This window comes from Ambystoma mexicanum, chromosome 13, assembly GCF_040938575.1.
Source record: "Ambystoma mexicanum isolate Mex_15411 chromosome 13, UKY_AmexF1_1, whole genome shotgun sequence".
Lineage (NCBI taxonomy): Eukaryota > Metazoa > Chordata > Amphibia > Caudata > Ambystomatidae > Ambystoma > Ambystoma mexicanum.
In genome coordinates, this window is record NC_090938.1 from 57,864,047 (window position 1) to 57,877,087 (window position 13,041).

At 43.4% G+C, this 13,041-nt stretch overlaps 1 protein-coding gene across 6 annotated transcripts in view; it reads left to right on the top strand.

Moving 5' to 3' along the window:
- PFKFB2 (6-phosphofructo-2-kinase/fructose-2,6-biphosphatase 2) overlaps positions 1 to 13,041 on the top strand; it is a 223,717-nt gene that overhangs the window by 109,058 nt on the left and 101,618 nt on the right. For all 6 annotated transcript variants that reach the window (XM_069633224.1, XM_069633228.1, XM_069633227.1 and 3 more), the window contains exons 11-14: positions 195 to 299; positions 4,504 to 4,633; positions 5,962 to 6,024; positions 7,582 to 7,646. In XM_069633224.1, coding sequence (XP_069489325.1) covers positions 195 to 299; positions 4,504 to 4,633; positions 5,962 to 6,024; positions 7,582 to 7,646 — 363 coding nt within the window. The remainder of the gene's footprint in view (positions 1 to 194; positions 300 to 4,503; positions 4,634 to 5,961; positions 6,025 to 7,581; positions 7,647 to 13,041) is intronic.

The window sequence follows — 13,041 nt, forward strand, 5'->3', positions numbered from 1 at the left end:
GCAGCTTAAACTTGCAGTCAAAATTAGAGCCAACTGTTTAAGATATGTGGCTTGTACACAAGGTGTGTTTCTTTGCATACTCTCAAAGACATCCTGGCGCTTGAAAGCAATATCTTTAAAATGAATGGCAGGTCATAAGCTTGCCGGGGAAGAAGGGACAGGATCCAGGTGACTTTTGTTCTATTCTCTTCCAGGGAGTGTGCGAAGAGATGACCTACAAGGAGATTCAAGAGCAGCACCCGGACGAGTTTGTGATGCGCGACCAGGATAAATATCTTTACCGCTATCCAGGTGGGGAGGTAAGGAATCCATGCAACGCTTACTGTTTACTTGGTGGGTTTTCTTTATTCTGATCTTGGACCCATCTTTGTGTCGGTGTCTGAAAGGTGCCAAATTAGAGTTCTAAAAATTACCACAACAGTTGTTTGGACAATAGGCCAAATGCATGGTTTCTTTCTTGGCCATCTTGTTTTTCCCTCAATCTTAATTTTCTTTTCTTTACTTTTTACTAATGTGTCTAGCTTACAATGAAACTGTATGCATAAAGTCCTGGAAAAAGTTTGAAAGAGACTTGAGGGCAAGGCAGATGGTGGCGTGTAAGGGGTGATGCTTTGTATGTTTTGTTTTATCAGCCATTGACGATCTGATGCAAAATGGCCCCCAGTCTTTACAAGGGTCTGCAGTGCAGAGGAAGGTGCTACTGCATATAGCCCTCTACTTTTATGTTTTACATTTTCTTCTAAGTTTTTTACAATGTACCGCCCTTCTACATCCCATCTGCCGTTAGTGAAAATATAATTAATCAAAAACATCAGAAAATGCAAAGGAACAAAGAGCTGTCCTTCCATCACCGAGAGCTATTAAGATGTTCAACAGCTTCTCACAAATAGCAGAAGAAATGCTAATCCAGATGGCCACCAAAGTGAAAGTGTTGAGGCCTAACCCTAACATCACAGTTCATCAAAGAGCACCTGGAATCACTGGCAGCTGTGACGATTCACAGGATCCCGTCACTTCTCCCCAGGGGGAGCCCTTCCCGGTGAGGCTATAGAGGTGAGGCCTCTACACAATAGTCCCCCTAGGGGTGGTGGAAAGCGGGACCTCACAGGAAGAGATTCCCATCTTAGGATAAGGGGAGCCCTGTTCTGTGATGGAACTCCTAACTCCTTTCCCTTGGGACTAAGTCCTTATCAGAAATCCATGATACCACTATTGTCTGTTACGGTAATGTCTCTTTCGCCTTTGATTCACAAATGAATATGACCGAAGTGAAGAAGAGCCACAGAAACCTGCAAAGTAATAACAGGTTGCCTTACCATAGTACTGAGAAGAGTTGGCCCCAAGGAGGCATAAAGATGATCTCAACAACAGTAAAGAATGACTTTGATTTTATGCTCGGGGATCCAGCCACAGGAAATCAAGAGTGAGAAAGGACTGGGAAATGAAGAGAGAAACATGCGTGATGCCAGTTCAGCCCTGGAAGTTCGAACCTCGGAACACAAAGCTGCAAGAATTCTGATTCCTTCCCTTCTCCCCCAGTGGTGGGGATATCCAAGATTAGTCGGCGGAGCACTGCAGAGAAAGCCAGCAGTGGCGTGACCTCTGGGAGGTTGCCATGCAGTCTTGCAACTGTACTGGAGCTGTGTGGCCCAAGTTTCAATCGAGTTTCAAGGAGGGAACAGAGTGAAGGAAGCGCTGAAGCAACATGAGTCAGTCCATCACCCCAGGTAGAACCGGCGATGCAATCCCGACACGCAACAGGTAACTGGAGTTGTGGGAGACACGGTAGGGGCCTGGGCAGCTAAAGAGAACCTCTGGAGTAATCTCACTCATCACAATAGTAACACCCAGAGAATCAAGAATGCCTCAGGAGTAATCTCCCTCGTCACAGTAGTGATACACAGAGAACCAGGAATCAAGAGAGTCTTGTGAGTAATTTCCCCATCACAGCAGTGATACCCAGAGAACCGAGAGCCTTGGGAGTAATCTCCCTCGTCTCAGTAGTGAGATCCAAAGATCTAAGAATCAAGAGTGTAGCAGGAGGAATCTCCCTCGTGACAGTGACAAGTAAGAATAAAGAGAATACGGTTACATGTGTTAATATCTGCGCAAAAATATCAGCATACAAAAATATCGCCATATTTTCGCAGTGATATTAAGCCATGGTACCTGCGGGGGACACAAACACAACCCCCATATTTTTTTTAAAGGGAGCGGATGACACCCCCCCGTTCCCATTTACCTCATTAACTATCCCCACTAATATCGCCTATGGCCTTAAACCACAACCATATATATATGCCGATATTATTGGTGGGGATAATATTACCTGATACCGAGAATACTAGACCACAAGAGCTGCCCGGAAGTAATCTTATAATGTCTTAAAATGCGGAAGAATGACCACACTGTAAAGCAAGCTTTCAGGAGACCTTGGGAAGAAGTGAAGAGACATTTAAGGACTATTGCAAAAGACTACCCTAAGACTGCCCTCGAGGCTGTGCAAGGTGAGTCAGGAGAAGGTAGACTTTCTCCTGACCATACTCTTTTTGTTGAGTCCGAAATTAAAGCAAAGGATTGCTGGAAAACAGATGAAGACTATGGGGAGAGGTAGGCTCTTTTCTTTATTTCTTAAATAAGACTTTGATAAAACATGCCACCCCATTGTCCGACGCTTTACTCCACCACACCACACGGCCCACTTCAACATCATCTGCAAAGCCTTGTAAGCACTGTAGAACTTTGATCAGAAAGCTCTGGTCATCCCCCACTCAAAATGAAATGCTTACCTGCAGTGCTTGGCTAACCGCAGACTGATCTCAACCTTATTGTTTATTGTTTAAGAGGATACTAATCGAGTACAATCTACTACTAAAATGTCATATGATCACTAGTCAGGCTTTAGACCGTCAAGAAGCACTAAAATGACCAGACTTTTCATTAGGGAAGAACTTCTGAAAACTCTGGGCCAAAAGATGTGTGGCTGCTCCACTGTGTACGACATGGTTGAGTCAGATGGAGCCAGATTTCTGTGGGGAAAAAGACATCCTTACGACATTCCAGAGGGCTCAGACCACTCCATATGGCTATTTGGAGCCTTTTGCCTTCCTTGACCCCTTCAGTATCCCATTTTCTCAATATGCTGATGTTGCAATGGTCCGGGTCCACCTGGAGAGTAAGAATAGCAGCTCCTCCAGCTTGACCAGCGGCCTGATTTAAATGTAACACTGGATGACGTTGATCATGCTATACCTTAATGGGAGCAAGACTGGGATCCTGGTATGTGGCCTGATCAAAATAAGGAATCTGCCATTTGGCGTTGTTCCCAAATGTGCACCATCTCAGCATTTGCAGTAAAACATCTGGGTGTGATTGTTCACACAGGCCTCTCATTTGGCTGTTAGATAAACTCCACTGTAAAAGGTGCACATTGCCACCTCTACAAATTGGATAAAATCCTCCATTCATCAATTTCATGAAGCCCTAAGAGGCAGTCCAGGTAGTGGTCTGGTCCAGGCTGTATTACTGTGAGGGCCTCTGTCTGGCTTCCTAAATCGACCTTTGGGCACTAACAAATGACCCACAATAGATCTGAAAAGGTTCTTGGCCCTGGAAAAAAGAGATCACGTTGCCTCTGTCTAAAAAGGTCTGCCTTGCTTCCCTGTGCAGTGGATGATTGAAAGACTGCTTTGCTCATACCGCCGAGCCATCAGGCTTAAGGGACCCAACTGGTATACCAAAATGTGAAGCCTGAAGGTCACAACATACTGTCTTTCTCCAATAACCCATGTGCAAAGACGAGCGCAGGAGTACCATCTGACTGGATGGGCTGTTGCAGGGCCTGGAGCGAAGACTCCCGGGCTAGTTACCTACAGGTCAGGAGGACTCCTGCTTCTGAATACCTGCCCTACGTGTTCCTAACCTCAAAGAACTGTGGCATCTATGGACACCCACTCTCAATACCTAGGAGTCCCAGCCCACCATCACATGTTTTCCCTTGGGCAGCCATCCTTTTCTTAGTTGCACCTTCCTGTAGATGTAGATTACTGCTTCGGGCAGCATGGATCCATAGGAAAACCGTTGCATTGATTGAGAGTCTCCCCCCTCCCCACGCCCATCTCCACTCATCATTACTGATGTGGGTCTGATCATCCTTTTCTGATAATGTTGGAGCCTGACCATGCCAAGTGCCCTTAAGGGCTAGACAGTCGTCCCCCCGCCCACCACCACATTTAATCCACCCCCCTCCCCCCGATGGCTGTGAAGCACATTCAGTTCTGCTCGTACAGTGGCTACAGAATGCTAAAAATGCTTCCATGTCGAAACGTTGAAGCACCCTTGTCAATGAATTCCAGGTGAAGTTTGTGCTGCTTGGAGAGCTGTTAAGTTCTCGCAAATAGTTTGTTTCAGATAGACAATAGTGGTTAATGATATCAAATGATTATGTAAGCTTTGACGCCTCCAATTGGGACCTTTTTGGATAAATAAGTTCTTTCTCCCTAGTCTTATCAAGATTTGGTTCAGCGGTTGGAGCCGGTCATCATGGAGCTGGAACGACAAGGCAACGTTCTGGTTATCTGCCATCAGGCAGTTATGCGCTGCCTGCTGGCCTACTTTCTTGATCAAGGTGCAGGTATGGGACTGGCATAAATTGTACTTGAGTTTTTTGTCATGGTTTACTATTTTGTCTGCACACTGTGATGATAAACCATTTCTTGTTAGATTTATTGTAGCCTCCTGTTACATTTTTCTTGCATGTACTTTACCATTTAGCGCAAAGGTGTTCATTTGTTAATCTATTCGACAATCCTGCATGCCAGTCTTTGATTATCCTGGGTTTTAAACCAGACACTAAAGCAGCAGAATACATAGTTGAGCCTGAAAGAAGGTTCTTTTGAATTACCACCAGTGTATTAGAGACTGTCATCACAGATGGAACTTGATAAACCAAGAGTTTCCTGGCCCTTCATTTGAACGTGACTATTTTCTAGTCATTTGTTCCATGATTTTGGTGCACAAGTGGTAGGTACAGAAGAGGATTTTTGGGACAGAGGACGGTTATTTTGGTTGGACATTCATCCTGACGACGAGTACCCAGTTATCTTTACTTTAGGTAGGGATTTCCCTTTCGACCCAGGGAAAGGTAGGCGTTGTTTTTATCATTTAACCAAAAGTCTGTAACCAAAAGGCCACCTTTGTGTCCGACCTGTGCATCTGATGTGCTACACTGCACAATTACTGTTTTGTAGCTGTGCGCCTTTTCTTTTACCACTGATCTTGCCTCATTTGCTTAATGGAGAGAAGTCCCACCTCTGAAATGTGGCACTGTGAATTATTAATTTTTTGCAATGTGGTATGGGACCCTTTTTTTTAGACCCATATTTTGTTAACCCTACTCCATTTAGGAGATCTTTAATTGAATACTTAAACGACACATGCGCCATTTCTTACACATCTATCTGAAATATATACCTTTCATAGAGATTATATTCCGGAAACGGGGCTGTCATTAATGATTCCAATAATCTTCTCCCATGACTCGCAAATGCTTATTTGTTACCATACCAGAAATCATTGCTAGTTAACCCAAACACACCACACACTTAGACGGATTTTCCTTGGAAAAGGTTTTGTTGGAAGCATCTAGAGGAAATGTGTTGCTGAAACCTAGTCCTTCGTGTTTGATGTCACTTGTGTGCAATTACAAACGTTGTGTAGCCGCTTCAGCCTTTGGCTAATCATCATGCTATAGGTACCCCTCATTACACTTCTTCTAGGACCCCCTCCCCTTTCTTCCATTCTAGTATTCAGTTTCACAGCCCTACTCTTTCTATAGCATGAGTGGCCAGCTGGCGTGTTCTTGGCGTCTTTTTTGCCATTCCTTAGCATCTAGTATCTTCTGTCCAACACAATAATGGAAAGTTCTGAAAGTGGACTGTTCGTTTTATTTTTTTGTTACAGATGACTTGCCTTACATGAAGTGCCCGCTCCACACTGTCTTCAAGCTGACTCCTGTTGCTTACGGTAGATATGTTTAAACTGTAATTTCACATGTCTTTATTATTGTTACATGAACTGAATTTCAACTCATACTTGCAAAAGACTTCTTTCGTAACACATTGAGTTTCTTCCTGAAATTATGTTGACCAGCCTTTCCTTGCTTCATTTGGACACCCACAGGCTAGGTCTGAGCCTTTTACGCCCATCCGCTCAACAGTGCAGAAATGGGAAGTGTTTATGGTTGAGGTCTGCAACTTTTGGCTCTCCAGATGTTTTGGGCTGCAACGCCTATCAGCCCTATGCCACCTAGTAAACGTGGAGGCTCATGGACGGCATAGTGCCAAACACCTGGATAGAGTACTTTGCAGATCCGTGGCTTAAGGTGTGGGTCCACTGTGCCTAAATATCCCCAACACGTTTAGTCTGGTTTTACAATTATCCATGTAAACTGGTATGAGACTCTAATTTTAGAATTATTTAGGTGTCTATTATTTCTAAGAGCTATTGGGTAAAGTTTTGGGTGTTTTACCATTGTTTTGGAATTTCCTTAGGTATGCAACTATGTTGAATATTTCACACACACACACTTTGCAGCTAGTTTTGTTGCACTGAAATATGTTTCCATAGTGCAGAGGAATGCAGGGATATGTTTATAGTGCCTGTGGAACTTGCTCCATACCTGGACCTCTATCTGCATGGATTCACAGCATGGACTGATATCGGTGTTATTTTCTAAATGTGAGTATTCACTTGTGAGCCTCCTTTGCTCATTCTGGCAATTCAGTGGGATGCTCAATCTTTCCCTTTTCAAGCCAAGGAAAGCCTTGTCATGAAAGACGGTTCTTTAACATTTTAAGTTTATGGAATGCTCTTCCCTAATAGTCCATTGGCCGTGAAACCTCTGAGATCCGCTTTAACTTCAGCATGTAGCACTAGACACAAATTTACTAGTATTTAGTTTGAATGATAAACGTGATCCTTGAGATTTCATGTACTCCTTTTTTTATTTGTGTAATTTCAGTTACTTTTGCCCTTCATTATCCTCTCCCCATAAGGCTCCTTCCTCCTCCCCTCTTATCTCTGTTGCTGTTCCTGTCCCCAATCTCTTCATGTGTTGTTCCATCTTTCCCAAACATGCCCATTGTTCTTCTGTTTTGCTCTCGTTTCCTTCTCCTCCTACCATTTTCGTCCTGATAACCCATTTTCCATGTCACTTATGAGTTTTAATCATGAAGAACAAAGACTGTGAAGGTGTGCAACGCTTTCTTCCAGAACAATTGTGCAAAATTGCCATTGCTGCATTGAATTTGCCTAATGGAGTTCATGTAATGTTGGGTAGTGCATGCACAGGTAGGATCATGCTTCCACAAACACAGGTGGACGTAAGGCAACTCACTAGAATTCGTCGAGTGAAGGATGTCGCTTAAAGGATGACAAATAAGCAGATGTACATACAAGCATGCATTATTATGTTTCAAAACCAGAGGCTCCCATATACATTTAACCACTGATGAGCTACATAAGATGCCTGGCTGGAAGAAATATATCCTAATTTTAGATCAACATTTTTGTTTTCACAAGGGTGTAAAGTGGAGATGATTAACCTGAATGTAGAAGCAGTTGACACCCATCGAGACAAGCCGATCGTAAGTAAACCTTATAGTCTTCTACATGTGTCCCTTGCACAGTTTGCTACTTTTTGTCTGAGAAATGTGAGGAGGAGTTTCTGAGTATGATTAGTCGGTAGCATTCAGTCAAGCAAAGATCACACCACTTGGAGCCTTAGTAAAAGAAGAGGTAGTCTAGAAAAGTAGCAAACCGTGTATGAATTGCTGACTGGCAATTCCAGAACTGCAAAGTAATGTTATTAGCAAAATGTTAAGGACGGTAGTGAAGAGAATGAAGAGAAGATTGGTAGCGCTCGTCCACCTGTATTTAATGCCTTCAGTCCATTGTATTTCTAAAAAATATATTTTTACTTTATGGTTCTCGGATACCTTTACCATTCACATGCATGGAATCTCCACGGCTCTTTGGTGAGTCATGGTAAAAGTCATTATAAAAGGGTGAAAAAGCAAGTTCATGTTTTGGACCTTGTTGGCGGGTTTTAAGCTTCCCTTTTCAATGCCCCCTCTTAGACATTTTTGGACCTTCCGAACCTTTTTAGCGTAGGTTCTCTTTTAGTAAAGATCCTTCCCTCAGAGTTCCTCCTGTGCTCCTTGTGCTCCCCCTTTCTTCCACATTTTCACATGCCTGCCAATCGGCAGGATAGTTCAGCGGCAACGTGCTCGCCTTGGGAGTAAGACACAGAGCAACACAGGTGCGATCCCTGGGTCTGCGCTTAGAAACCTCTGGGTATAAAGCGCGTTATAAATAACCTATCATATCAATGTAAAAGTATCTCTCCAAACCTGTAGCTCGTAGGGAATGTTTCTCTTGCTGACCTATGCAAAGCAGCTCCATTAAAAGCTGTTAGTTTAGCGCTGCGGCTGTCAAGCATATTTCTAGTCATGTCGGTCCTCCTTTAATCCAACAAAGTTTCTTAAGAAACTGTTTCTCTCACTCCTCTGCCCATTAAATATACACTTGTTAGGGCCTCTTTGCAAACACATGATAAATTACCTGTGCTTGTTATATTATTATTTTGAATATTAGCAAATTAATTAAATGATGTCCGAACAGACATAGGGTGGTGTTCAAGGAATTAAATCATCCTAAATACAATTTCAGTTTATACATAAATTAAAAGTAGAAAAATAGCAATCTAAAAAATTATTTATACAAGGAAAGCTGTAAGAAAATGTCATTGTAATGCTAGACCAAAGTGGGCTAGTGTAAAATGTCTGAGATTAGATAAGTGTCCTTATAAGGACCTTATTCACAGAGCGTCTTCCAATGGGGGTTTGTCATTCTAAAATGCTTCTCTGAATTAGGCCCTAAATGTTAAATAGTTGTTGTGGGTCAGAGCAAGAAAATGTTGAACTATGATGAATTGAGGGAATTCGTCCTTTCATCCCTAAGGGGAGCTCCCCATGATGCTGGGGTGGTGAACCCGCTCCGCATCACCCTCCCTAGGCGTCGAGGCAAGTGGGACCTCACTGGGATAGACTCCCTCTGAGGGGACAAGGACTCCCGTTCCTGTGAGGAACTCCTAACCCAATTCAATTGATTGCATACGTGGGACTATCTAACATGTCAAATACTTCCAAGTACAAAGACTTAACTGAAGAGAAAGTTAAAATGTTCTGTTATCAGGAAGAAAAATAAGTTGTCCCTTTAAATGGAAATCTCCAATCCGCTGCGGCGAGTAGGATTAAGAGGAGTACTCGTCAAACTAAGGAGGAAGGAGAGAGGTATTGATACTGAAGCAGGACGGTCGCCTGGTACCATTACACCAGCAAAGGGCGGAGGTGCAGAAGGACATGGAGTCCGCAAAATCCAAACTTCCTTGGATCCAGCAATGCAAGTGCCAGTAATACAGCATGCAGAAGAAGCAGAAACCAGTGGCGACTGGAGTCAGAGAACCGGTGTTGGCGTGATCACAATCGCCGTGGTGGGCAGGCTGCCCGTTAACTATGCAACACCACCCGGAGGATGCCACAGCAAACGGATTGGCTCCTAGTCATGTTACCAAGAAGCCAAAAGGAGGCGTGAGAGACCTCTGACGAGGACGCAGTGAAACCAAGCATAACGCAAGACAGAGAACCAAATCAGGTCCCAGGCCCATAAGAATCCTGATGACGTTTCCCACCAGTATGGAAAGTAACCATGAACCCGGGAGAAATGACAAGCAAACTCTTTATATGCTCCCAAAAACTCATCCCAGTGAAAGGGAGAAAAGTTGAGAAACAAACTAAGGTATATGAACTGGGTTAATAAAAGAAAGAGAATAATAAACATCCACAGACAAAGAGATTGGAATACTAGAAGGAACTCATCTCAGTAGGACTGAGAAAGGTTGGGAAGCACAGTTAAGCAACTTGAACTGTTCTAAGGAAAGAGAGAATAATAAACATATCTGAGACAGACAACAATATCACTGAAACACCGGGAGAATCTCTTCTCAGAGGGAATGAGAAAGTCTTGGAAGTAGAGCTAAGAAACTTGAACTGCCTTGAGGAAATTTTAAGGGTGCGCAGGTAGGAGACACACGGGGCCGGTTATTTGCTTAACAGCCACTTTCATTAAAAGTAAAGTAAGCGGGGGGGTTGGAGAAATTCTTAACTTTCCCTAATCCTACAAGGGGTGGTCCTGCATCAAGAATACTAATGAAGATGTCAGAATGTCCAAATTAAAGTTCTCCGTCCTATGTCCAAAAATCTGATATCACCCTCACACGATAAACTCAACAGAAATGTGTAAAATGGGAAACAATGTCTCCTGGCTGGTTTCCTGCCGTCTCAGTTTGTCACTTTCAAAATGAAAAGTTCCAACAACAAATACTGTGCTCCAAAATTAAAGTTTCATACAGTTCAAAGTGGTTGCTCCCTTTCCCTTTGATAGTCACTACGGTTCTTAGAATGGTCACTTCCCTCTTGATTATTGAAACGAGTCCCAGTTTTATCAATCCAGTGTACTTAGTTTACTCGCATGCCAAATATTTCCTGGTTTGTTGTCTCCAAAACACTGGGACATGGAATAGTAGGTTTTACTATCAAGCATGTGTGAGCCTGCTGCTCCCTTATTATATTTCTCCAGTGGAGTCGGTTTACTCGCCTGCCTAAACCACCAGTTATTTATATTTGCTCTAATTATATGCAGCATGTTGTGCTGTGGCGTTGTATTTGTTTTTTTAATTTTTAGTTTGGTTACTGTTTGTTTAGCCACCCAAAGCCCGTTTTGCCCAACCGGTACCTGTAACGTCGGTTCACCAGGAGATCGGTTGGGCTGCCACTGGAATACTGGATTCCGTCCCCGTAGCTCTCTCCAAACTTGCTTGTTTTCTTGTGGCTCGTCACCTGCACCCGCAAATGATATGGGACTCTTCCAATTCCTCCTCTGCCCTCCTGCTTCGCTTTGCAGTCGCTCACTGAACAGCTGATTGTAGGCTCGCTCATCATCTTTGGCCTGTCTGGCTCCTTCACCTCTCTCCCTCAACCAGGACACAGGGTTCTTGTCTGAAGTCGCACCCTGAACAGCTGATTGACGGCTCACTTGTCAGTTTTCGCCTGTCTGCCTCCTTCACCGCTCGCTGTACCCGAACCAGGGAATGGGTTTCCTGTTTGGTTCTTGGCAGTTGCTGTTCTAGCTCTTTCATGCCTCTCCGTTCCCCCAGCAGACGTGAGGGTTTTCTATTGCTTTCTGCTGGTTCACTCGCCCGCAATCTCTCTCCTTCAGTCTGCCGTTGCTGCTCCTCCACTTCAGCCCACTACTACGACTCCTGGCACCACTGCTCTCTCTCGTGTTTGTGTATCCCTTGCCTCCTCACAGGGCCTCCTCCTCCCAGTTCCTCTACCAATACTTCCTTTGAGACCTTCCTCGCTCATCCTTGTCGCAGTCCTGCAAAAATGGGTAACAGTTCTGGCAGCTTTTGGATAACGCCCCGTTTTCTCCATGTAGGACAAGTTTCCAAGGAGTTTCTGAAACTGACGATCTTGTCAGATTTGTCACAAAACAAAGGGAATAATAGATATCCCAGAGAGCGACATAAATAAGGCAAGAACACTACTACCCTTGAAAGAGGGGATAGCTCATCCCGGGAAAAGAGTTTGAGTGGGATGCTGGAGTTGGATACTAGACAGAAAGAAATTGATAAACTGAAAACCAGAGAAAGCTCTATGATAAGTAAACTACAAGACAAAACAGGCCAGAAAGGGCTGAAATAGAAGTCTCCAGGAAACCGTTATTATGCAGGAAATTATACTCAGCCAGCTAATGCAAAACCCCTGAAGATTGAACTAAAGATTTGACAAGAATCAAGGAAAGCAATTTCCAAAGAGGAAGTACCATTCAGCGTCTTATGAGAGCTACACAACCTTATAAAAAAAAGTCAAGAAAGACTATTTGAAAATTACATATTGACCAGGAACATGAAGATTAAGAGGACGAGTGCATAAAACACCTATCAGTAGGAGGGAGTAATTCTCCCGACCATGTTGTCAAGTTAGTGGTAGGGTCAGTTAGCATTAGTTTTTGGAGCGGACATTTTCTTTTTCGGCATTCAGACTGACAAGCACCTTAGTTATTCATATAGGTAGGGAACATCCAATAGCAATAGGGATAGTTGGACATTTACGCTATTATTTAATTAAAAAAACCTTGCAAATGTCCATGAGAGTCTACGTTCTTCTTCTAATCCACAACAGAACCCACCAAACTGTATTGGGGGTAAAGATTTCCAAACTCCATGGGTATTTTGAGGAAAATACCAATGATCATGTCCTCTTGAATGCAATTGGACCACTCTTTGCAGGGTTCAAAATTAAGATTCGATGAACAGGCATCACCTAGTAGGTAGGAGCTATCGCTGCGGGTACAAGAGTACTTCAAATCTAACTTCCACGCAAGATGTACACTTTAACATTTTGCACATTTATGATCCATTATATCCTTTATATTTAAATGTATCCTAGACGTGTCGTCGTCCTTCATTTACATTCCCAACACTCAAAGTAGATGTGACTTGCATGTTTGTAAGGCATCAGTTGGCATGGGGAGCAAAAAGTAGCTCTGGCTAAATAGTTCCCAGCAATTGTGAACCTTGCCCTTTATAGTTCAAGTCTTGAAGGGTCATTATACACCCAAAACCTGTGATGACTGATAACCTAGGCGTGATTCGAGCTTCTCGTGGTCCCCTTTCATATTTCGTGGAGCGGTTCATTACTAATACTAAGGGATGGTGCACAATGTTCTGCTGATTCAAAAAATGAGGGATATCGGGTATAAGAGAGGAGGGAGTAAACCTGATACAAATTGTTTGCCAATATAGAAAACGAACTCCTGCCCCATATGTGTTGGTGAGAAACTCACTAGACAGTCGGATATATGTCACATATAATTACTCAACACCATAGGAATTGTGCATGGAAAATTAAACCAAAT